Source organism: Lytechinus variegatus, chromosome 13 (assembly GCF_018143015.1).
Source record: "Lytechinus variegatus isolate NC3 chromosome 13, Lvar_3.0, whole genome shotgun sequence".
In the NCBI taxonomy this organism is placed as follows: Eukaryota; Metazoa; Echinodermata; class Echinoidea; order Temnopleuroida; family Toxopneustidae; genus Lytechinus; species Lytechinus variegatus.
The window spans coordinates 33,039,019-33,063,648 of record NC_054752.1 but is presented as its reverse complement, the minus strand read 5'-3'; the positions used below and the strand labels follow the sequence as shown (position 1 = coordinate 33,063,648).

Below are 24,630 nucleotides of genomic sequence, written 5' to 3'. Positions count from 1 at the left end.
TTGTCAGGATGAACTTTCCCTTTAATGACTTTACGCATATATGACTGGTAACCCTTCTTGTCCTTTAATCATATTCCTGTTATAATTCTCAAAAGCACTATTTGTAATCTGATTTGTAAATAAAAATTCTCAATTCAAACTATCATCTCAATAGGGAATGTTACTATTTTTTCAAGTTTGAATACAGTTAAATGAAATATCAGAGCAGAAAATTTGGGGAATCTTATTTAGCCCAACAAAGGGTCCCCAGTGGGATAGGCTTCATGAATACTGCCACAGTTGCTTTAAACAGATTATTCATAGCTACTTTGCCATCCATGATACAAAATTTCCACGGAACCATTAAATTTGATCAGTTTCAGCTCAAGATTATTACACTATTGCAATTGACTGCGAATTTGTCGCAATTACCAATTTCACATCATTTTGATGGCAAATAGTCCTCTGAAGACATGGAAATTAATACCTAATGAACTAAAAGGTAATTCTCAGAAAAGCATTACAATGTCCAAACTATGCTTTGGCCTGTATCGTCGTAATCCTGTATGATTTCTGCTAGATTTTTTTTTTGGAACGGATGGCTGGCCATTCACCACACATGTTCTTGATGGCCAGTCATGATTTAGCTTGAAATGTTAACAGTTATTGGTTTATATTTTCAAGCTAAATCATGACTGGCCATCAAATATCAAAATATAAACCAATAACTGTTAACATTCGTAACAGTAACATCCATTACAAAATAATTTGATTTTCATTCATATACTGTTTCAGTTGATTTTGTTCGAACAAAACCATGGATGGATACCCTACTGCTCCACATGATCCGTGGAGCGTTGTGGCCCAGTGGATAAGTCTTCTGACTTTGAAACAGAGGGTCGTGGGTTCAAATCCCAGCCATGGCGTAATTTCCTTCAGCAAGAAACTTATCCACATTGTGCTGCACTCGACCCAAGTGAGGTGAATGGGTACCCGGCAGGATTAATTCCTTGAATGCATGAGCGCTGAAAGGCAGCTCGAGCTAAAGCCGGGGTAATAATAACAGCGCGCCTCGGAATAGAATATTTCTAGATAGATGGCGCTATACAAATGCCCATTATTATTATTGGTGAAAATGGCCAGTGATGCTTTATCTTGAAAACGCATGCGAATTTCAAACACCAAAAACATTAACGACTGTTATACAATCTGTGGCGTTTAAAACAGCTATGTGCTTAATGGATAGTGACGCTTTGGCTTGAAAATGTGAACTTGTTTGTAAACTTCCATAACATTAAAATCCGTAACAAAACATTTTAATATCAACATTTTCGGATCAGGGAGTTGCTGGTCACTGAAAATTGATGCATTGTGCAGATTTTCATTTGAGTTCACTCTGGGGAGGGTATCGGACTGTGGGTTGCAAGATGGTTTAATTGAGATTTTCATGTATTGTGACCTTTTCCTGAAAATGAACCTATATGCCTAAAAGCCCCCAAAACTCGAGTTAGGTATCATCCAAAAGTTACCTTTTACTCCGAGATACAATTACAGAATTTAAAAGTAAACATCAAGAAAATTCATACCTGGTCAAAAGAAAAACAATTTGGGTTCACATATTGGCACTTCATATTAAGTAATTCATAAGGTTGTTCATAGCTTCCCAAACAGCTAGTGAATCACCCCATTGATGTTATGTTCACATCAGGGTCATGGAATTTCATAATCAAAAACCTGTACAATAATATAACTAGGTATAATAGAATACATACACACAAGAAATGACATGAAATAACTCTGCGCTTCTTATGTATCCCAACGACTCTTTCGTTTGGGTTTCGTCTGTTCAGCAGAACTTCCGCCTGTTGAGCTACCAGCCGATGAGCTGCTACTGATACTGCTACTACTGACCATGCTACCATGTAACCCAGCGGTTTCACTTCCAACCCCGAAGTTAACCCCTCTCAGAGTCCACCCGTGGTCATTGCCCTCTTTCGTTGACCCATCGGGGATTTCAACATCCCCTTCCTGTTCAACTTTGACCTCTGACCCATCGTCATCTTCGCGACCTCTCTCAGATCTATCCTCTCGATGATGATCCCGTCCGTCGCTGCTGCTGCTGTGCCGTCGGTCCCCATGACCCCCTCCTGAGCTGCGATCGCGGCCCATGTTGGATCTGCGGATGTGCCCGAAGCTGACGCTTGAACCTCTCTCGTGACCGGACGCCTCGTTCCCTTGTGATGATGACGGTGACGTCGCTGATGGTGCATAGGAGGCGGAGGCACCTGGCGTGTAGGTTCTGGAGGTACAACAAAAAGTGATATATGATTGATAATAAACTGTATCTATCATGTTACAGGGCCCTGAGAAGATTTCAATCCACACATAATATTACAGGTGGTGCTAAGTTCTAGAAATGTACATAATAATTATATATCTCATATTTTGAATTCGGGTAGTAACAGTAACAACCACATATACATCCAACCTCCATTTTATTCCATTCCTACTTCCCTATGCCATGAGAACATAACAGCTTTTCAGAAGAACTAAAAAATATATCAAGACCAATCATCCATTGATTGAATGTTGAAAATATAGGAGGTCAGATCTAACATGTAATATTGATGAAAAAATGGAAATTATCACATTTGATGTACATGTATAGTGTCATTTATTACAACAACATCTACCCCACTTTATGCCATGATTTTATTAGAACATTGCAACTTTTCATCAGAACGAAAAAAAAGTCAAGACAAATCTTGAAGTGAAGGTTGCACATATACATGTCGGTTCAGGGGACAGTTTCATGAAGTTCACAGCAATGAACTTGACTTTCTCTGACAGTTACCATGGTAACAGTCAGAGGTTAATACCTTTCAGCCAATCAAAACCAAGGATTTCACTGAAATTGTCAGCTCTGACAATTTAGTCAGCGCTGACTACTTTCATGAAGCACCCCCCGGATCTAACATGTCATATTGATGTAAACAGGAAAATAGCATCATTAACTACAACCTCAACCTCATGAAAGCCTTTATTCAATGTTGAGCCATTAATGCAACTGGTTCATTTCAAGGACACCAAAATCATACTCTGACCTCTAGCTATAGCATCAACTTACCGGACCATGGGGGCGGTAGCAGAGTGATATCCACCGGTGCTGCTACTGACTTGACTACTACTGATGTACGCCCCACCCTGAGGGGTAGGGGTGGGGTGCTTGTAGGCCTGGGCAGGTGGGGCCTTGGGGGCTCCCCCTCCCACGTTACTGGCAGGTTCAAACTGGGTCGGGGTTCGGAACGACAGGTTGGACGTGGACGGGGAGGAGCTGGAAGCCACAAAATGAGACTTGAACTGGTTCTGGGAAGAAAAAAAATCAAAGAAAGAATTTACATTGTAATACAGGTACTGTTCAGTGTATAAATAATATGCATCATCAATGACATTGAATAGTAGGAAATTACACACACAAGGCACCTTAGGATTGTTCAGACCGTTTCACAGGTAACAATGATGGGAAATCATTCTAATGCCCAAACAAAATGTGTAAATATGTGTTTTATAAGATTATCATGTGGTTTTATCATGTGGATGCTTTTTCTTTGATCCTCATCTAAAATCATGATCGGGTATCGTTTTGCTTACACATTAGGCACCACCCGCACGCTGCACCTAGCACACTGTATATAGTGCACCAAGAATACCACCACAGGATCACCACATCACCTGAAGCACTGGCAGCACCTGACACAGCACAACCCTCTCCAGGACAGCGTGTACGCTTTTGGGGAGAGTACTTCTTCACGGTTTAGGCAAAATACATGACTGATCATGTGCATGCCCAACCAATCGTATCATTGGGATCCTCTTTGTCATCTAATAAATAACAATTTCATGTCTTGTATAGTGCATGTGAAGTTCTCATCTATGCTCTACCATGCACTTTTATTCTAACCTAGCTTCGCCCAGAAAGCTTTCATACGACATGCAGGCATTTCAAGGAATTACTTACTCCTGGTGGGTGTTTCATAAAGCTTAATGCATGACTGGTGATCCTTTCTTGTGCTAAATGATATCCCTGTATAATTGATTTATGACCTAAGAACATGTTCCAGTCATGCGTAACTTTAAGAACAGCTTTATGAAACACCCACATACCCATTTACCTTACCCGGGTCGAGTGTGGCAAATAGAGATTAATGTCTTGACCATGGACATAAGTGCTGTGGCAGTAACTGGACCCTGAACCTTGTGATTCAAAATCAAGAGACTTGTCCACTGGACCACAACACACCTACATTAAACACTTTTATGGTGGATATTAAGGTAGGCCTATACTTACAGAGAAAGCACTCTTCATAGCATGAAGTCTGTTGGCATAAAGACTCCCTACACCTCTATCTCCTTCGTCACCGTCAGAGGAACCGAGGAATTCCATGGACGACCCTCCTCCGCTGCTTCCCCCTCCTGACGGCCGCTCACGGTAACCAAGGCCACCGCCTCCGATGTTGAGACGTTTCCCCTTGCCCGCCCGGTAACGGGACTTCTTGAAGTAGGGATTCTGAATAAACAAACAAAAATCAAGTAAAATCAGTCAGTCTTGAGCTTGAGGTCGTTTCATAAAATGTGTTTGTCCAACCCGCTATATGCAGGACTTTCATGAAATGATAATTACCTATTTCTAAAAATTTCTAATTCTAAAAAGGAATAGTTGCAATCCCCTTAAAAAGTATACTGATTTGTTGGACCATCCGAAGGGAGATACATGAAAAGAGAAAGGGAGAAATCAAAACACAGCATTCTACTTTTTCGTTTCTGGGTCAAATTCCTACTGGTATTAACTTCCCAAAAAATCTGACGAAGATGTTGTTTTAAAGGAAAGCTTAGTTCTTATATCAACAAAATTCAAACAATTGAGTAATTTCAAATAGCACGATGATTTCATAATTATTTAGATATCAGAAATTCACTGACTAAGAAAAAGACGGGTACATGCAGTTCCACTTCACAAAGGAACAAGTGTCTGGGACCAAACATAAACATGGAAAGAATTTTCTTGTATTTTAACTTTGAGAATTTCTAGTCACACTTACACAAGGTAATATTGAGAATCCTTCCCATTTATGAAACAAGTATCACAGAGGACAATTACGATTTGCTCTGCATATGAAATGAAACACCTGAATGGTTCCATGATATTTGCTTCAGTGACAATTGCCCCAATGGACAATCTGCATGATTACCAAAACATAAAACCTAACATCAAAAATAATTAAACTCTAATCCTAATTTATACATTGTGATCCAAAAAACCCTATCCCAATCCTAACGCTAACCCTATGCTCTCTGAGATATTGATTGATTTCAAATCTGGTATTGGTGATGAAAGCACAATTTAGATTGCATTCCATAGCTCCAAAACCTATTCTGAGTTTAAACAAAAGACCCAGATAAAAATATCAACAGCTGAACATCTTCTGGAGGACTTTTCAAACCTCCATTGTATGTAACACAAACACCAAAAGATCAACACTTATGACCAAAGCAAATGTTGCAGGAGCGTAAACTGGGTTCACAGCTTTTCAAGAAAACAAAATTCCCTGATTTTTCTGATTTTTCCCGGATGAAGTTACAAAATTCCCTGATAATCATTTAAACCCCATTCCCATTTTCACATGTTTTCTAAGTTGCTGCAGAGAATTACATATATCTTCAGTATAAAAACAACAATGTTAAAACTAATTACCACCATAAGTACCACCATAACCAGTTATTTACTGGATGGAACAGAGTCCGACTGACAACCATCAATTCCCAGATTTTTCCCTCATTTGAGGCATTTTTCCCTGATATCAAGTATTTTTTTTCAAATTCCCTGATTATTCCCTGACTGGAAAAAAAGTAAAATAATTTTCCCCGATTTCCCTGATGGGCTAGGAACCCTGATATAATGTGTCACCACCTGAACAGGTAATTTCCCCATTTCCACTGTAAGTGTGATATCCAATATGTTCTCATACCTGCATGGCAAGATCTAGGAGTGATTTGGGCACGGCTTGATCGGCGCCCTCTAAGTTCCGGACAAGGTCACCGGCAAACTGGTTTTCTTTCTTCAGGATGAGTGTGTAGGCTGTTCCCTTCTCACCTAAAACAGAAATGTAGTAATGAAAAAAAATAGTTCCTCTTGATGCATAATCTATACCAAGTCCCTATAGGAGCTCTATAAATAGTCTACATCTCCTAAAATGTCTTGTGCAAATAGACAACACAAAGCACATCTGAACAATGTTTATGGATCCATCAATGCTACCATGCAATATTATGGTTCTGCCTAACATCCTATGGAAGTATAGTGGGTCCTATAGGAGTCACCTGAAATTTTTCTTCTTTGATTTAAAGATAAATTCCAGTTTTGGTAACGATCTCAAAATGACTTTTGACAGAATCTGATATGATGACCACCCAAGTGTCTGTTTGTATGATTAAAAATATGTGCCAAAGGATTCTGGAAAAAAAGGGTTTATTGCTGAAAAATAAGCAAAATAAGCCCGGATTCGGTCACTTCCGTCGGGTCTTTATTCCAGCAATATTAATACACTGTCCCACGTGTGCCTCTCTATGTTGGTGATCTTCATTGTGAACATTTTTCAGCATAGATTTTAAGATTTCACAAAGTTCAGCTTATGTAACTGTACCAGATCTTGATCCTCGATAATATTCTGACAATTAAGCCTGGTTTTACAGACTTTCTCGTGAAATCAGTGTTTACTGCAACTAATGGCATTTCTTTTTTATATGGGCAATTATGTACATCCTAACTCCTATACACAGGACCGCCTCGACATGAGTCATCTCCACTTTGTGCTTAATGCAAAATTCAATTCAATCATGCTTTATTTCGTATAAAACAAATACATATTACACAGCCAAGAGACTGAAATTAGCATGTTTACTATACAATGTTCACAAGTCATACATGGGTAAAAGCAACAATTAGAATTAACACGGGTACATGTAAAAATTTGGATGTACACAAATAAGTTTTTAAAGAGCAAGTGTAAATAAGAAATCATTAAATTTAGAATGCAAAAAATATGTAAATGAATACAATTTCAAAATTTGATAAATATTAGCCAATTCACAATGAAAAAATAAATTGAAATGGGGACATAAACAATGACAAAATTTCTTTTGATTTCAAGGTGGTGAAAATATTTATTAGGAATTTATTCATCAATAGTTCATGCTCTCGAATTTTCATGACTTTAGTAGTTATTAAGGTGAAGTGAAATTGGGGGGAAATAGATAAAGACATAATAAAAGAAAAGTTTCTTTACCTGCACGTCCAGTTCTTCCTATCCTATGTGTATGAGTATCAATGTCTCTAGCTACGTCATAGTTGACAACATTCTTGATTGACGGGATATCAAGACCTCGCGCTGTCATGAAAGAAAGAAAAGAAAGATAATTACTTAGGGTAAACTAATAGAGTCTAAAAGGGGTTTGCCGCAACGTAGGGTGCATTTATGTGCCACTTTTTTACCCTAGAATCATTATTCAATATATGATTCTGCAGAATCATGATTGCGTCTAGTCAAAAGTAAAAGTAATCATTTTTCAAATAAAAAACATGAAACACAGAAAAAGGGGTGTTTGGAAACACGTTTCTGCAGAATCTAGTTAAAAAAAGGTCGACTGAATGTTACGGTGACTTGAATCATGATTCTAAGACGTCATCGTATCGGCCTACTTCCGTGTCTATGCCATACTGCACGCTGCCATTGGTATTCTCCGCTTTTGGTACACACAGTAGCCGTGCACATGTATTGAAAATCGATGTAGTGAATCATTTCCAATTAAACCCACTTGGCAGTTGACCTATAATTCCTGGGTCAAACTGGGCACCATGATGCGCACTGGCTAGGCTTGAAATGAGGGGGGAAACGGCGTTGGCGAGAGGGTCAAGTAAACCCTGATTCTGCAATTACCTTGATTTGTTTGTGTTTTCAATCCTGATTCTGGCTCAAGGTCACAGAAATGTAACCTCGGCCAGCATACATGTATGCAATGTCTGATGGCTAGCTGTTTAACCCTATCTAGGCCGGGGGGGGGGCCTCGGAGGCCCCCCCCCTCAACAAATCGCGCAATATTTTCGCCGCGCGAAATTTTTTGACCGCGCCACTTGCTGACTTTTTACTTTCAAGTCTTGCGCAACTTTTGAGACCAACTTTGCGTCCTCCGGGTACGTGGTTCCGAAATTACGCAACATTATGTAAGTGCATGTCAGACCGAAAATTGCTCAAAAACGTGATTTCGTGTACAAAGTCAATGCAAATAGTGTTTTCAACCAAAATTCATAAATGTATGATTATTTTTAGTTTTGCTGCTCTAAATGTATTTATTTTATGCTTTTTATGATCACAGAAGAGTCCCCAACAAATTTCATTGAAAAAACAATGAAAAACAAAAGGTCAAAAAACAAAGAAATACATAAGAAATTGCAAAAAACAATAAAATACATAAGAAAATGATTTGATATCGCAATTTGATATCGCAATGTACACTTGCTAAGAACACCACAAAGAGTTTCTATACCAAAAATTAGTACATTTGGAGCTTTATTTAGGGAGTTAGAGGATAAAGTATGATTTCGCATACTAATTACGCATAAATTAGCATAATCACTTAATAGCGACTCCCACGAAAAAAATTACTATACAATCTTGGAGATTATGTCCCAGGCAACCAGCATGCCAATTTTCGGCGTGATCGCGCGGTCGACGGCCGAGATCTTAGGGGGGGGGGCCTGGGAGGCCCCCCCCCGGCCATATGAACTCCCAAAATACCCCGGGCTAGATAGGGTTAAACGTATATTTCCTACCTCTTACATCTGTTGCTACCAGCATTGGTATCAGTCTCCTCCCAATCTTTCCCCACATCTTTCTGTATGTCTTTCTTATCTTCCAATGAACCGGTACTCTTTTTAAAGCCTACCAGTCCCTTGCACACCTATCCATTGATTCTACCTCTAACTTACCTGCTACATCCGTTGCAACTAGGATTGGTATAGCCCTCCTCTTGAAAGATGTAATGACTTCATTCCTCTCCAGCTGGTTCATATCTCCATGAAGCAAACCAACTGCAAATAAAAACATCGTAAAATTTGAAACCAATAAGTTTGGTGGTGTTTTATATGATGTTCCTTTGGGGAAGTGCTTCCAGTATGCATAGCAAAGGATCACTGACATAGCACCACACCAGATTTATTGCATAATCCACTGAATACTAAATTTTTCTTGGTCAGAAGGCTCCTAATCAGATTTGCCATGTTCCATAGTGAGTCATTTAACAAAATAAACATTTCTGAAATGTAGGAGCCAATACCGGTTATCACATGAAAAATTATTGAAATTTATGGCAAATTCACATTACAGCATTTTGGTTGCTTGTAAATTGCTACTGAAATTAAGCCTTATCAAACAAGGCCTCAATTACTTCAAGGATAATACAGAATATGATCGTCTTCTTCATCATCTCTATCATGATTGAAGTTTCAGATTAAAAGAAGATTTTAGATTTTGCAAACCAAATGGCCACAATATTCCGATAATATTGTGTACATGGGAAAAAAACTTAAGCGCAAAAGATTTCTTCAAACCTTGCCTAATTATGCATTTTGACAATTAATGAGTAATTAGTCATTATCTTCCAAACTCCTTGCTCCCCTTACCTTCAAAATCTTTTCTCTTGAGGCTAGTGGCCAGTTCTTCTGCATTGATTTTCTTTGTTACAAAAATCAGAACACTGCCCTCTGTGGTGAAGCGAACCAGCCGAGCAAGGAGCCACGGAAACTTCTTGGTTTGATCACTGAAGATTTCTACAACCTGGGTTACATCTTGGTTGGCCTGCACACAGAAACACATACACTACATAAATCATTCAATTCTATTTCGTAAAAACACACATATAAATTAAATTTATAAAAGATTGAGTAAATGTGATATGAAGCAAGTCCTAGATAACACACATGCAAAGCATAAAACAAAATAAGGTTTCAAAGGGGTTGCAATAGACTGCCTTGCATATTGGCTAATTACTGACCAATTGTTCATTTCTACCATATTAAATTGGCACTTGACATTCATTAATGCAAACACTTAATGATAATTTTGTTTGACCTTCATAATGATGGAAACATATTTTAATTTACTGTATCAATGTTGTAAATAAGAAAAATTAGAAGTGAATAAATTGTGACATGAAGTGAACTGAATTCTGTTGGGAGAAATATACTTTGTGATAATTACCACAAATGGAATTTATCTTAACAGAAAGAAAAGAGTAAAAAAAAACATAAAAAAGAATATATATATTTGTTAGAATATATGGATGTGAATGAATGAAATTGAACATCCACATAGCATTGGAAATGGTGTAGTGAGAGAAGTTCACCTCTCCAATATCTCCCTGTATAACTCTGATGGGATCTGTCAGGATATCTCGGGCAAGGCGTTCTACCTTCTTCCTGAATGTAGCACTGAAGAGAAGAGCTGAAACAATCAACAAAAAAACCCACAGATCAGAAAAAAATCAGGAAAAAAATCAAGCATACATGTAGATGATTTTATTTTTCACTAAAGACCATTATGATGGCCTTTGACCATTTCTATTGCTCAACTGGTCTCTTCTAAAATGTTATCATTGTTGGGTGGCCAACATGTATACCTAGTTAAATAAATTGTGAGGCACCTTTAACTAAAATGAAAAGGCGATATACAAAATACTCTATGAATCGGATTGGATTGTTTATAGGGTAGTTCCATAACATAGGCACGTTCGACCCCTTTTATTAAGGAATCTCCTGACATGAATTTTTTCTGTTTTCTAGTCAATATGAAAATATAAAATGGAAATCAATACAAGTGGCATGCCTCTGGCCGTCTCACCTGCATCACGCAGTTCAATATAGCAGCAGTGCTGACCTTGAAAACTACTCTAACTCGCACAAGATGTTTAGTGATACATGATTACTCTTATGTCCACTTTTTATGAACTAGACCAATAAACTTACAGAGATATGATGGTTATTCAACAAAAAAACCCAACATGGCCAAAGTTCATTGACCTTACATGACCTTTGACCTTGATCATGTGACCTGAAACTCGCACAGGATGTTCAGTGATACTTGATGTACAAGTTTCATGAATCAGATCCATAAACTTTCAAAGTTATGTTGGTAATTCAACAGATAACCCAATTCGGCCAAAGTTCATTGACCTTTGACCTTGGTCATGTGACCTGAAACGCGCACAGGATGTTCAGTGATACTTGATTACTTTAATGTCCAAGTTTAATGAACTAGATCAATAAACTTTCAAAGTTATGATGGTAATTCAACAGATACCCACAATTCGGCCAAAGTTCATTGACCCTAAATGACCTTTGACCTTAATCATGAGACCTGAAACTTGCACAAAATGTTCAGTGATGCTTGGTTACTATTATGTCCAAGTTTCATGAATCAGATCCATAAACTTTCAAAGTTATGATGGGAATTCAACAGATATCCCCAATTCGGCCAAAGTTCATTGACCCTAAATGACCTTTGACCTTGGTCATGTGACGTGAAACTCATGCAGGATGTTCAGTGATACTTGATTAACCTTATGTCCAAGTTTCATGAACTAGGTCCATATATTTTCTAAGTTATGATGACATTTCAAAAACTTAACCTCAGGTTAAGATTTCGATGTTGATTCCTCCAACATGGTCTAAGTTCATTGACCCTAAATGACCTTTGACCTTGGTCATGTGACATGAAACTCTAATAGGATGTTCAGTAATACTTGATTAACCTTATGGCCAAGTTTCATGAACTAGGTCCATATACTTTCTACGTTATGATGTCATTTCAAAAACTTAACCTCAGGTTAAGATTTGATGTTGATGCCGCCGCCGCCGCCGTCGCCGTCGGAAAAGCGGCGCCTATAGTCTCACTCTGCTATGCAGGTGAGACAAAAACCATGAACAAAATCAATACAATAGCAACAATCTGGAATTATATAATCAAAATCACTAATATGCAGGGCCAATTTGTAATTCAGTTTGACAGTTTAATGGGCTACCCTACATGTACCTTCATAAAATGGAAATCAATAAAACATGAACAAAATCAATATGTGGAGCGTTGTGGCCCAGTGGATAAGTCTCCGGACTCTGAAACAGAGGGTCGTGGGTTCAAATCCCAACCATGGCGTAATTTCCTTCAGCAAGAAATTGATCCACAATGTGCTGCACTCAACCCAGGTGAGGTAAATGGGTACCTGGCAGGAATTTATTCCTTGAAACGCAGCGTGCGTAACAGCTGCACTGCTAAAGCCAGGGTAATTATGCTGCATATACTGTACAGCGCTTAGAGACTTCTTAGAAAGTAAGTATTAAGCGCTATATAAGCAAATATAATTATTATTATTATTATGATAGCAATGATGTGGAGACTTCCAACACCAATACTAGATCCTGTGCACTGCATTGAACAAGACTTCTGTTGTATAAGAAATTCAACAGTAAACTTGAATAATATTCAGCATAACTTACTTTGTCTGTCAGGTCTTACATGGTTGGCTATGGACCGCACTTGAGGTTCTGATGGAGAGAAAGAAAAAAAAAATTGGTTAGGCTTTAAAAAAAAAAGTCTGAAAATCATCAAGAGTAACCCGTTGCCGCTTGCCTATCAAACAGAGGGTTGTGGGTTCGAATCCCAGCCATGGCGTGTTTTTCTTCAGCAAGAAATTCATCCACACTATTCTGCATTTGACCCAGGAGAGGTGAATGGGTACCCGGCAGGATTAATTCCTTGAATGCTTGAGTGCCTAGGCATCCGAGCTAAAGCCGGGGTTGTAATAGCAGGGCCTGTTGGGAGAACAGTTTTCAGAACTGAAGTGGCTACCCTGGGTAAATATGCCGCTATTATTATTAACATTATTGTCATCATCATCATTATTATTGCAGTCAATTTTTTTTTATTCAATCTGTATTAAGAATTTAGTATAATAAGGGGCATCACTGATTAATTATTATTATTAAAAATATGCTAATAAAGAATAACATAGTATAACAGATAATAAATCTATACAGTATGATATCTTGTTTATCATATCATTATGTAAGAAATCATAATACACATAATTATGAAGCTCTTTCGTAAAGACTGATCAATGCAACAACAATGGCGAACTTGATTTTGTTTGGCTGGTGTACTCCGTCACCATGGTAATAATCATGATGATAAGTCCAATATGAAATAGGCCAATGAAATCTCACAGAAGTATAGGGTATTTAAAAAATAAACAACTTACCAAAGCCCATATCAAACATCCTATCAGCCTCATCAAACACAAGATATGATACTCTACGTAGGTTTGTAGCTTTCTTCTTTACTAGATCAATCAAACGCCCCTGAAAAAAAAAAGACAATCATAAAATCAAACAATGATTAATCCTCTCATTGCAGAAGAATCATCATGTCATTCCATCTACAGCCAGACCTGTCTATTAAGGCTACCAAAAAAAGAAGAAAAAAGTGACGACTGGAGACAAGTTCTTCAACACATATTCCTTTCATATGGGGACAATATTGGTGGCCACTAAAGACAGGTTGCCACTACAGACAGATTCCCACAAATCAATTTGACTGTATATATATATATATATATATATATATATACATACAGTATTTTTGTATCATCTTAAAACACTCCTGGGCTCCTAAGCACAAAGGTTTACAATCAATTACTTAATACCGATGACCAATCAAGATAGTCGTTGCATGCGCACTCTAATTTAAATACTGACCAGGAACCAATCAGTGCGGTTCTTTCATATTTGCAACTGATCGCAAACCTTTGTGTTACAGATCCCTGGTGGGTGTTTCATAAAGCTATTCCTAAGTTATGGTGACTTTACAAACGACTGGTGATCCTTTCTTCTGGCTCGAAAATGTGGCTTTTTGAGGTAAATTCATTGTCCTTGTAATGTGAGCGCACTCTTTCCAATGGTGCTATCAAGAAAATCCCATCATTTCTTGATTTAGAGATGATTTCTGCTGTCTTGGTACTTTTTTGTATTTTTCCTTCAAATTTTATGGTAAAATGATCTATCTTTGAGTTAGCCAATTGTCGGTAATATTATTTGGGGGTAAAATAAGCTATTTTTATACCTTTCAACCTCCTTAATTCAAATTTTTAATCATCGCTGTCAGATGGTAAACTGGTCTATCTCGAAAATTGCTGAAGTATGTTTTGCATTGGGGTAAGATGGTAAAATGGTCTATCTAGAAGATAGACGATTTTACCATCTTATTATGTGTAGTATGAGTGTATACATGTGCTGTGATTAAACAGTTTATCTACACAAAAATCTCATTTATTTCATAATTAAATCTCCAAATAAGCTAAAAATTCTTCAATTATTTTTGTTTATTGTGTTTATTCTCTGAAAACCTGGTTATTCACACAAGCTTTTAGGTAATTGCTATTTTTAGTAGGTTTTCTATGTTCCTACTTTTCTATTTCTTTTACCTTTTCTTTTCTTTATTGCGCCATGAGCATTTTTTATGATGGATACCAGCGCATAACAAATGTTCACATTGTTATTATTATTATTGTGCTTCTTTTTTTTCCAATTTCTAAAATGCATTATTTCCGTCTCATAAAAAAGCTCAAACCTCTAAACCTTAAAGTCATTTTTCTCAGAACAGCAATTTTCGAGATAGACCGTTTTACCATCTGACGGCCGAGTCATTAATAAGGTCACTCATAACTTACAAACAGCTTCATGAAATGTTATCTACATGTATTTAGAGTTGTTTTAGCGATGCATTAAAAACATCAATTGCCTGTTCAATACAAGAGCATATTCCTGAAACAACCAAAATCCAACAAATATCCCATAGGCTCCTGTACAAAACTTGCCGTCGAATACGAGACCGTATTACTGTTCAACAGTCTAGTGCGCATGCGCAGATGCCTGAAATACCTATACTACATGCTCAACAATGTGATGAGTAGCATAGAGTACAATCAAACTCAATGACATGTAAGTCACATGGCAACGATCAAAATTAATTTGATCTTAATGTCATTATGTGTAAGTGACATGACTTGCTAACTCAAATGATCTACTTACCGGTGTGGCAACGATGACCTCTGGACCTTCGTCACATGCCCTCTGTTGTTCATGCATGTTACCACCGCCGTAAGCACAGACGCAGTGGATGTTGTATGCCTTCCCAAACTTCTTCACCTCAATATAAATCTACGAAGAGGAAAAGAGGTGTTCTAATCATAAATCAAATTCAAAGCTTGGTATGGAGTTTTATATTTGGATGTCGCAACATAAAGGAGAGCTCCATAGTGCTTTCATCTCAAGGCAACTACGAAGTATGTCGCAATCTCTCCCTCCTGCCTTATCAAAATCATGAATGTGAAAACAGTCCTCTCATGGATGTGAAAACAGTCGTCTCATGAATGTGAATAACAGTCGTCTCAAATTAAGAACGAAGTGCACCTGCATCCACTCAATTTTTCGCATGCAAGACTTCCCATGCCCGTATGCATCAATTGCAGTCTAAAAGATGTTTATTTCGTCAAGAACCCCACTCCATGATGTTGACACATTTGATCATAGAACTCGAATGCCCTTCTTCTTAGTAGTAATTACATCCCTAATGACCTATCATCAAGTAATGCATAGAATTGTGAAATTACATGTCTTAATTAATAATAATAATTATTATTATTATTTATTCGGCGTAATCAAACACATATACAAACAACAGGATAAGGAGAGTCACATGGATGCCGGGAAAGGAAAAAGATTAACTAAATAACTGTAACCCGAAGGTTTTCCTTTCCAAATCCTTGTGACTTTACAGAGATAACATGGATGTAACACAAAATAGTAAAAATACAACTATACAGTTGTTGAAGATGACAACAAATTAATATCTGTAAGTATCTGTGCTGTGGATCAGTGCAACATTTATATAACGCTTAATACAAATGTTTCTAAGCGCTGCTTACTATTACCCTGGCTTTAGCACGGCTACCCTCATCGGGCGCATCGAGCATTCAAGGAATTCCTTCCTACCACGCACCCATTTACTACTCCTGGGTCAAGAGTGGCAAATGTAGATAAATGCCTTGCCAAAAGACGCCAGTGTTGCGGTGGGATTTGAGCCCGGACCTAGTGGTTCAAAGTCCAGAGACTTATCCACTAAGCCACAGCACTTCTACTTACTTCAAACAAGTATGACATATATCTATCTTGACATTTAAAGAAATTATATTTATAACGATCATTTATAGATTATGACAACAATGGTATGCAAATTGAAACCAAACAAATCATATTACCTGTTGAGCCAGTTCTCTGGTAGGAGCACAAATAAGACCAATGGGCCCATCACCTTTCTTGATTGCTCTCTGAAAGATTCAAGAGATAAACACCAATTAATGTTTTACATTTGCAAAAACAGCCAATATGAGAGAAAACATCTGTATGGGGGCAGCACGGGGGGGGGGGGGGGGGGGGCTCACTAAAAACCTCCATTATTAAACAAGAAATTCAATGAAGATTTTTCATAAACCTAAGTCTAAGTTCTTTAGGCTCTATGGGTTAAGGAACTAGTATACTGTGCTCTAAAGAATGTTTTCGTTAGCAAAATTGCCATTTATAAGTTCCTTTGAATAATAATGTAGAAAGTAATATGTCAAACCTGTAAGTACGCAACTTAGAATTAAGTACCTGTATGATTATCATACATACAACTCATATAAAACTATTTATTAAATACATAAAAAAATATATAAAACGTAAAATGATATAAAACTACGGTAACCACATAAATTGAAAGAAAAAGTATGGAAAAACAAGTGATGAATTAATAATATAAACGTGTGGTAAGCACACAGAAATTGATAAATGATCTTTTTTTTTTGTCTAATGAAAAAGCCTAATATTCATCATCCATACCTGATCCATAATGTGTACCAGCATAGGCCACACAAAAGCAGCTGTCTTCCCACTGCCAGTCTTAGCAATACCGATAATATCACGACCACACATGGCAATGGGAACGCCCTGACATGAAATAAAATGTAATACACACGCAGAAGTCAGAAATATTCATAACCATGAGTGTTCCAAATTGTGGAAGTTGTAATCATTTGTTTCTACATCACACTTACTGTATAATATAAGAATTACATCATGGCCAAACATGACAATGGTAATATCCTGATATGAAAGAAAATATGAAACATGTACTGGGGGGATTCACTAAGTTTCAAGTATGACTTAGAGTCGCACTTAAATGCCTAGTTGCGTGCAGTATAAAAGGTATGGCTGCATTGGTCAGATCATGCGAAGAGGACGCAAACTACTGCGTATTGATCAATAAGATTGCGTGTTACATATCACGTACGCATAGGCATTCAAGTGTGACTCTAAATCATAATTAAATCTTTGTGAAACACCGCAAGAAGTCAGGGATATTCATTTTCACCAATGTTTAATATTCAAATATCTTGGTTTTTCATTTCCAACAGTCTGTCCTAGCTATAATGATGTCACAAGACACATAGCAATGGGAGCTATCAAATTACTAGGACATTTGATATATATATGATTAACATTACTATGCATCAAAGTTGAATATTTTGGAACTGATAATTTGCTCTCATCTAATATCAAAGTAACAGTTAAAAAATAAAATAAATCATATATATTGAATGCATTAATGAAAATAGCACTTTTTTTTAATTTGTAGCAGCCTCTCAGCTGAATAAATAGGGGTCCATATTAATATATCACTTGCATCACAATATCCATACACAAATTCTGTTTTTTATTAATATTGTTGTGTTATTACTATGTTTCGTTTCGGCGATCCAGCCTTACAGGTTTCTTATAACCTTCATGGAAAGCCACGCAATTTATTTTATTATCTAATCACATTATTTGATGTTTCTTTGTATTTTTAACCTATTTGCGAAATAAAGATTGAATTGACTGCATGCATTGTCTAAATCTTTACCTGTGCCTGAATTGGAGTGGGGCTGGAGAAGTCAGACTTCCTGATACAATGCATGAGTTGTTCATCAAAACCAAAGTGAGCAAAGCTGGTAGCTGGTTTAGGGGGATCAGCTCCGGATACCTGAAATGAAAAGGTACAAAAAAGGATGAAAAAGTTATTTTTAAGCAATGATTGTTTAGCATGGACATGGTTTGGGAATGTACATACTTGGTCAGTATGGGAAATGATTATTGGCCTAGGTAATGTGTTTAGGTAATGTAATGGTTTTGAGTGATGTGTTTAGTTAATGACAGTGTTGCCACTTATAATTGATTAAAAACTCTGAAATTCATCTAGAATGACCCATTTCCTACATGAAAAAGGTGTTTTCTATCATTGAAAATATGTTGAAAAAGTCTGAAAAGTGGCAGACCTGGAATAAAGCTTAGTATTAAATGGGCTTGGGTACTACCTTGGGTACTAGCTTAACTAATTTTAAGCAAGAGGTTTTGGTAATATGACTGGGTGATGAGTTTGAGCAAAATGTCTTGGTAGTAGTTAGTGCAATATATATGTAATTGATAATAGATCTTGAGGAGTTTGGATAATGATCAAGGGTAATGGGTTGGTGTAAAGGGTTTGGGCAATAGGTTGATATAATGGGTTTGGGATAATGGGCTTGAATAATAGGTTTGGGGAAAGGGTTTGGAGAACGGTTTGGTGTAATGGGTTGGTGTAAAGGGTTTGGGCAATAGGTTGATGTAATGGGCTTGGATAACAGGTTCGGGCAATAGGTTGATATAATGGGCTTGGATATCAGGTTTGGGCAATAGGTTGATGTAATGGGCTTGGATAACAGGTTCGGGGAATGGGTTTGGATAATGGGCTTGGGGAATGAAGTTTGATACTGCTTAAAGAAAAAAAGTTAAAGAGAAATGTTTACACATAAAAGTTTCTCACAGGAAAAGAGTTATCTTACCTTGATCCCAAGTTTCTTGCGTAGTTCCATCACAACAGAGTAGTTCAGAGACTGAATAGACTCGTGTTCATTGTAGAAATTCTTGTTGAATGGCTCATAGTCAATCTGTTAAAAAATTGATAGACACAATAATAGTAATAGTAATATATAATATGTCATATTTTACCCAGGGTAGCCACTTATATTCTGAAACCTGTTATCCCAGCGGGCACTGCCTAAAATGATGTTATTATTACCCCGGCTTAAGCACTGCTCCCTTGATCGGGCACTTAAGAATTCAAGGAATTTCTTCCTACCGAGTGCCCATTCATCTCACCTGGGTCAAGTGCAGCACAATGTGGGTAAATCTCTTGCTGAATAAAAATCGCCATGGCTTTGAATCGAACCCACGTCCCTCAGCTTGAAAGACGAGAGTCATAACCACTAGACCACAACGCCCCCACAAAATGACAGTTTGGATGGAGGTATTAAAAAAATAGATTTTGGGTTTCATTCACTTACTTCTTTAAAATTGCAGAACAGAAAAAGGAAATTCATATTTTTCATTGATCACGTGTGACTTCAAAATGATACAATACATGTGCTGATTTACAATACACAGTTTACCCAAGTTTTATCATTCACCAGATGTCCCCACAAATTCTGATTTAGATGAGTAAAAAGGGAAGAAATGTGTAGAAAATGTGAAGAAATTTTTAAAGGGAAAATTATAATTATCTGTATGGAAGCTATGTAGGATGTAAAGTGTGTTTACAATCAGTTAAGGCTTGATAAAAAAATAGTGAGAATTGGCGGATAATGTAAAAATTCTATCAGAACTAACACCAAGAAACCAGATTTCAAGGAATAACAAATTTAACAAATCCACACATGTACATGTGAAATTACAGCACTACTCATCTAAAGTATAAAGAAAATGTAATGGATACCATAGAGTGATCCACTGGAGGAAGTGGGTCGATGATCTTTGACCTCTCTGGAACTATGGGATTGCCGTCAGCATCATAATCGATAGGTTCATCCTCATCGTTGATAGGGAGAGTATTCAAGCCTGCTTCCGGGTTCTCCTCCATGTATTTCATATATTCTTCCTATGGAAATATAATGATAATAATAATATGCAACATTTATATAGTTCCTAATACAAATGGATAGGAATTACAAAAACCCTGCTTTGTCTTTTTCTTCAAAATGCTCAAAGACTTTGAAAACTTTTTTCTTTGCCAGTCAAATAAGAAGAATTGAGTTGCTCATGATAGCATATTGTACTTTGCTCACCATTTGATCACTACATGTATTTTGATAAAATACACTATACAGTATATTATTACCCCGGTCATCGGATCCTTGCATGCCCGCATACAATGTATGCACCTTCTCCACTCCCTGGGGAGCATTCCAACAAGAGTTCCAAGACTCAATTGCTAGGCATACTACATAGGCTTTCGCATCCTACCGGGTACCCATTTAACACCTGGGTCGAGAGTGGCAAAGTGTGGATTAACGCCTTGCCAAAGGACGATAGGCCGCGATGGGATTCGAACACACGACCCTCTGTTTACAAGGCAAGAGTCACAACCACTAGACCATGGCTCTTCCACTTAAACTAATTAATTTCATTGTACCGAATGAATTACATGTGGTAAAACATTTATTCTGATTGACATTTCCATTGCAATTCAAATTTGAAGGCATCACAAGACACTACACTACTTGGAATCATATTTGCAGACTTCAATTGAAGGGACAGGTATCTCAAGGCAAATTGTCAAGAAATATGTATGAAATGTTGAAATGTTTTATTCATTTAGTTATTCACTCATTTTCATATAAACACAAAAATACATATCATAACAATCAATAATATTACAAGATGTGGGGGGGTCGCTAGAAGCTAAATTGCTTATCAAGACAGGCTCCTGATGTAAGAAAAAACCTTCCTTGCAATATAAATAGTACACATCAAATCATACAAATTATTATAAGGCAAAACAAAAACCCAACAAAAAGGGGGAAAAACAAAGAAGAAAATAAGGTTTTTGAATGAGGGGTAGTGAGTGAAACATACAATTTGGCAAGTACATCACATTTAATCTCAAAGATTTGTTTTTCTCTCTCTCTTTAAATTAGTATAAAAATAAAATGCTTGTAAACAAGTTTATTTTTTCTTACCATTTCATCCAGTTCCTCAATGTCTGTTCTGGTTGCCTTTTTCTTGTTTCTCTTTGCTTCCATCTCTTTCTCTTCCTTGCTCAATTCATCCTAAAATGAACAGGTATAGCTAGATTGGTCATTTAGGACAACATTCTTTTACCTTGACACTTGCATGATAAGATATAAATTTGACTGATTGCACTGCAGTCTTTAGCGGTAAAACTTACTTTCAAGTTTTAAGAGCAAACACAATTCAGGGATGAAAAATAGTCTTTCTTCATCAAATGCTCTGCATTTAGGCAATTTGAATAGCCTGTTCGGTCAGAATTGCTTTCTTAAACATTAAACAGCATCTCCAAATTTTTTGAAAAGCAAAAAATCTCTCTAATAGTCATATTCTGCGTTCCATAAAATGTGACAAACCCAACAAATTTTCCCTCACCACATTTCTAAATTTCCCAAAAGTGGGGCATTTATTATGCAATAAGACTCTTCATTTTATGTCATTTTTTTTAGGGGGGGGGGACAGAGGGAAGGGGGCGGGTGTCCCTGTGTTCATATGGATTCACCCTCGCTCTCTTGATCAAATCTCACCTTGATTCCAGCCATGAAAGCATCCAAGGGGTCCTCTTCGTCGCTGCTCTCTTCTTTTTTAGGTGGTGCTTTCTCCTCGTAGTACAGGTTTCTGTACCTATCTCCAAAGGTATCATGTTTCTTTGGGGCGGGGCCACCAGTCTCTTCATCACTGTCAGCATCAAAATACCTGCATTAAAGAGACAATCAATAACAATAATGATAATATTCCGCTTTCATATAGTGCATAATACGTAGGAGAAACATCTCTAAGTGCTTTACAATTATATCCTTATCCCGGTCATTGGCTTGTAAAATACCTGCACATGATATGAGAGAACTTTTACAAAGAAAGCTGAGGTCAGGGAGAACTTAATGCAATATCATACCTGCCTACCCTGCACAAATTTCCCCACTGACAAATAAAATAATTCAAAAATAATATTCTCAATGATTTTCAAGTCTTGAAAGCCGACTAGTTTTCCTTCCCCCGAATCCCTGTGGCAAGGTTTCAGGTGATAAAATTTCCTCTGGTCGCAATCCTCATACACATATTGGCCCTAATTTACCGCCTATATTAAAAAAAAGTCCAATGCTGATGCACACTTTTGTCACAGTTCGCATAATTGACGCCTGTTGCCGTGGTTATCCAGGCTTTTTTATTCATGAGTCAACTTTATTGAGTTAACGAGTCCACTCTTCAAACAGTGGACTCATGAAATAGCGTAATAAACCATGGCAACAGGCATCGATTTCGCGCACTGTGACAAAAGCGCGCATCAGCAGTTGACATTTTTTAATATTCGCGGTAAATGAGCGTACATGACACAGAAAATCTGCATAAACAATGGGTTCCACCAATGGTTTTCAAAACCGTCTTTGTGAATTTGGGCCATCGAGACTCTAATTCTTGTAAGAGAGTCTATGAGCGTGGAGCGTTGTGGCCCAGTGGATTAGTCTTCGGACTATGAAACAGAGGGTTGTGGGTTCGAATCCCAGCCATGGCGTAATTTCCTCTGGCAAGAAATTAATCCACATTGTGCCGCACTCGACCCAGGTGAGGTAAACGGGTACCCGGTAGGATTTATTCCTTGAACGCTTTAGCGCCTATTAATATGGCTGCTCAGCTACAGCCGGGGTAATACTATGATACCAAGTATCAAGTCGCAGTTGAGTATATGCATTAAAAACTGCGCTATATAAATGGACACATTATTATTATTATGAACCCTTGTAAGGGGACCATCCCCTTTCACACTTACTCTTGTTCTGTCCTGTGTCTCTTCTTGATCTTCTCCAAGTCTTGCTCATCAAAGCCCATGATGGCATTACTGTAAAGGGATTTCTTGTCCCGGCCTCGGCTAGCCGGTACAAACCGGTTGTACATACCACCACTTCCACCTCCTCGATGCATATTGATTGTACTGTATTTCGGTACATAAGAATAAAATAAATTCCAATATTCAAGATAATTCATGAAGAACTTATTCAATGATACAATACTGTAACGTTGGCGAAGAACAATAGGAAACAAGATGGCGGCATAAATATCGGGCAAGCAGTAGAGGCGCACGGCCAATATTGGAGACTGTCTCCAATGTGGGAGATTATCTCCAATATCAGAGACTTCTGTGAAGAATTTGGGTATCCAATTTCAGAGACAGTCTCCAGTTTTGGAGACTAATTTCCTTTGTTTACATTTGCGGCAAAAGGATTACCTTGGCGGCAAATAAAAATGTGATAAGCAGATTCCTCATGAAAAATTACACCTTTTCACCGTCTACTTTAAAAATTCACCGTCTACTTTTGTTTTGATAAGGATTTTTGTTGTCATCCACACACAAAACAAATGGGCTTCTGACCTCAGCGAGACAAAATTTTGGGTGGAAAAAATTATGCTTTTGTTGGTGTTGTTTCTTTTGTCCTTTTGCAAAGCAAGTCTCCAATGTGGGAGATTGTCTCCCTATTGGAGAGAGTCTCCCATATTGGCCGTGCGCCTCTACTGGCAAGGCTCTTCCATCTTGTCATAATATTTGTCGCATTTTTTTGATGAATTCTTGCTTAAAAATAAAATCGATAGCACAGAAATGTCGGAAATGAAGTTTTATCCCATGTACATGATTTAGGGCTAGATCTTTTAGAAGGAAAGTAGAAATCTCGGGGGCGAAAGTTTCAGGTTTCGGCAGCCTACACGCACATGAATGAATAGGAATAGGCCTACCTTGCTTCCTTGATTTTTACTCTTAAGAAGCCGCCTGGCTACTTCACACAACTCTGTCATGCTTGTACTTAGATTGATAGCTTGATATATCACCAAATATTTGGGTGCGTACATACTAACCTCGTAGAAGTGTGAGTGGCCAGCAGTATATGCCACGATTAATTTTTTACGTTTCTTATCCCATAAAAATCAATGCGTGGGACTAGATCTAGACCTAACTCAGTCTTAAACATTTTACTTTTTAACTTCAATAATTTACGAGCATACAGAATCCATAATGTCCCTGAAGTTCACATGCCACAGAATACTGAATATTACTTACTACTTTAACACCTGATTGTGATAATTAACCAGCTTTAGGCCTACTCCTTTTGGCTACTTTCGGAATGTAAAGCTCATAGGCCTACTGCAGAGCTATCAAGCGACAATAAATGTGAGTTTCTAACAAACGTAGGGGGCAGCAACACTTTTGGGTCTTGTTTTGGCAGAGTTTCACTAAAACCGAAAGAAAAATATATTCCCTACCTATCCTTTGTCAGTTTAGACGCTGAAAAAGTTTACTGTTCTGTTTTCCAGAAATGTATTCAAACTATACTTGATATAGTAACAACTTCAAATTTCTATTTTATTTAAAATTAAAT

At 37.5% G+C, this 24,630-nt stretch overlaps 1 protein-coding gene across 2 annotated transcripts; it reads right to left on the bottom strand.

The window, feature by feature from the left end:
• Positions 1-1,039: 1,039 nt before the first annotated feature.
• Positions 1,040-24,387, bottom strand: LOC121426264 (ATP-dependent RNA helicase DDX42-like). Of its 2 annotated transcripts, none has more exons than XM_041622501.1 (20): positions 24,312-24,387; positions 23,031-23,202; positions 21,790-21,958; positions 21,214-21,303; positions 19,971-20,132; positions 19,042-19,146; positions 18,084-18,203; positions 17,021-17,128; positions 16,402-16,470; positions 15,173-15,301; positions 13,345-13,444; positions 12,584-12,631; positions 10,438-10,535; positions 9,716-9,890; positions 9,023-9,124; positions 7,323-7,424; positions 6,006-6,130; positions 4,328-4,546; positions 3,107-3,345; positions 1,040-2,278 (listed from the first exon to the last, which is right to left on the bottom strand). In XM_041622501.1, the coding sequence occupies exons 2-20, from the start codon at positions 23,180-23,182 to the stop codon at positions 1,786-1,788; spliced, it is 2,805 nt and encodes a 934-aa protein (XP_041478435.1). In that variant the 5' UTR covers positions 23,183-23,202; positions 24,312-24,387; the 3' UTR covers positions 1,040-1,785. The 2 variants fall into 2 exon arrangements, with proteins under 2 accessions (XP_041478435.1, XP_041478434.1); XM_041622500.1 differs by having other exon boundaries at positions 23,031-23,192; positions 24,312-24,369.
• Between the last annotated feature and the right edge of the window lie 243 nt (positions 24,388-24,630).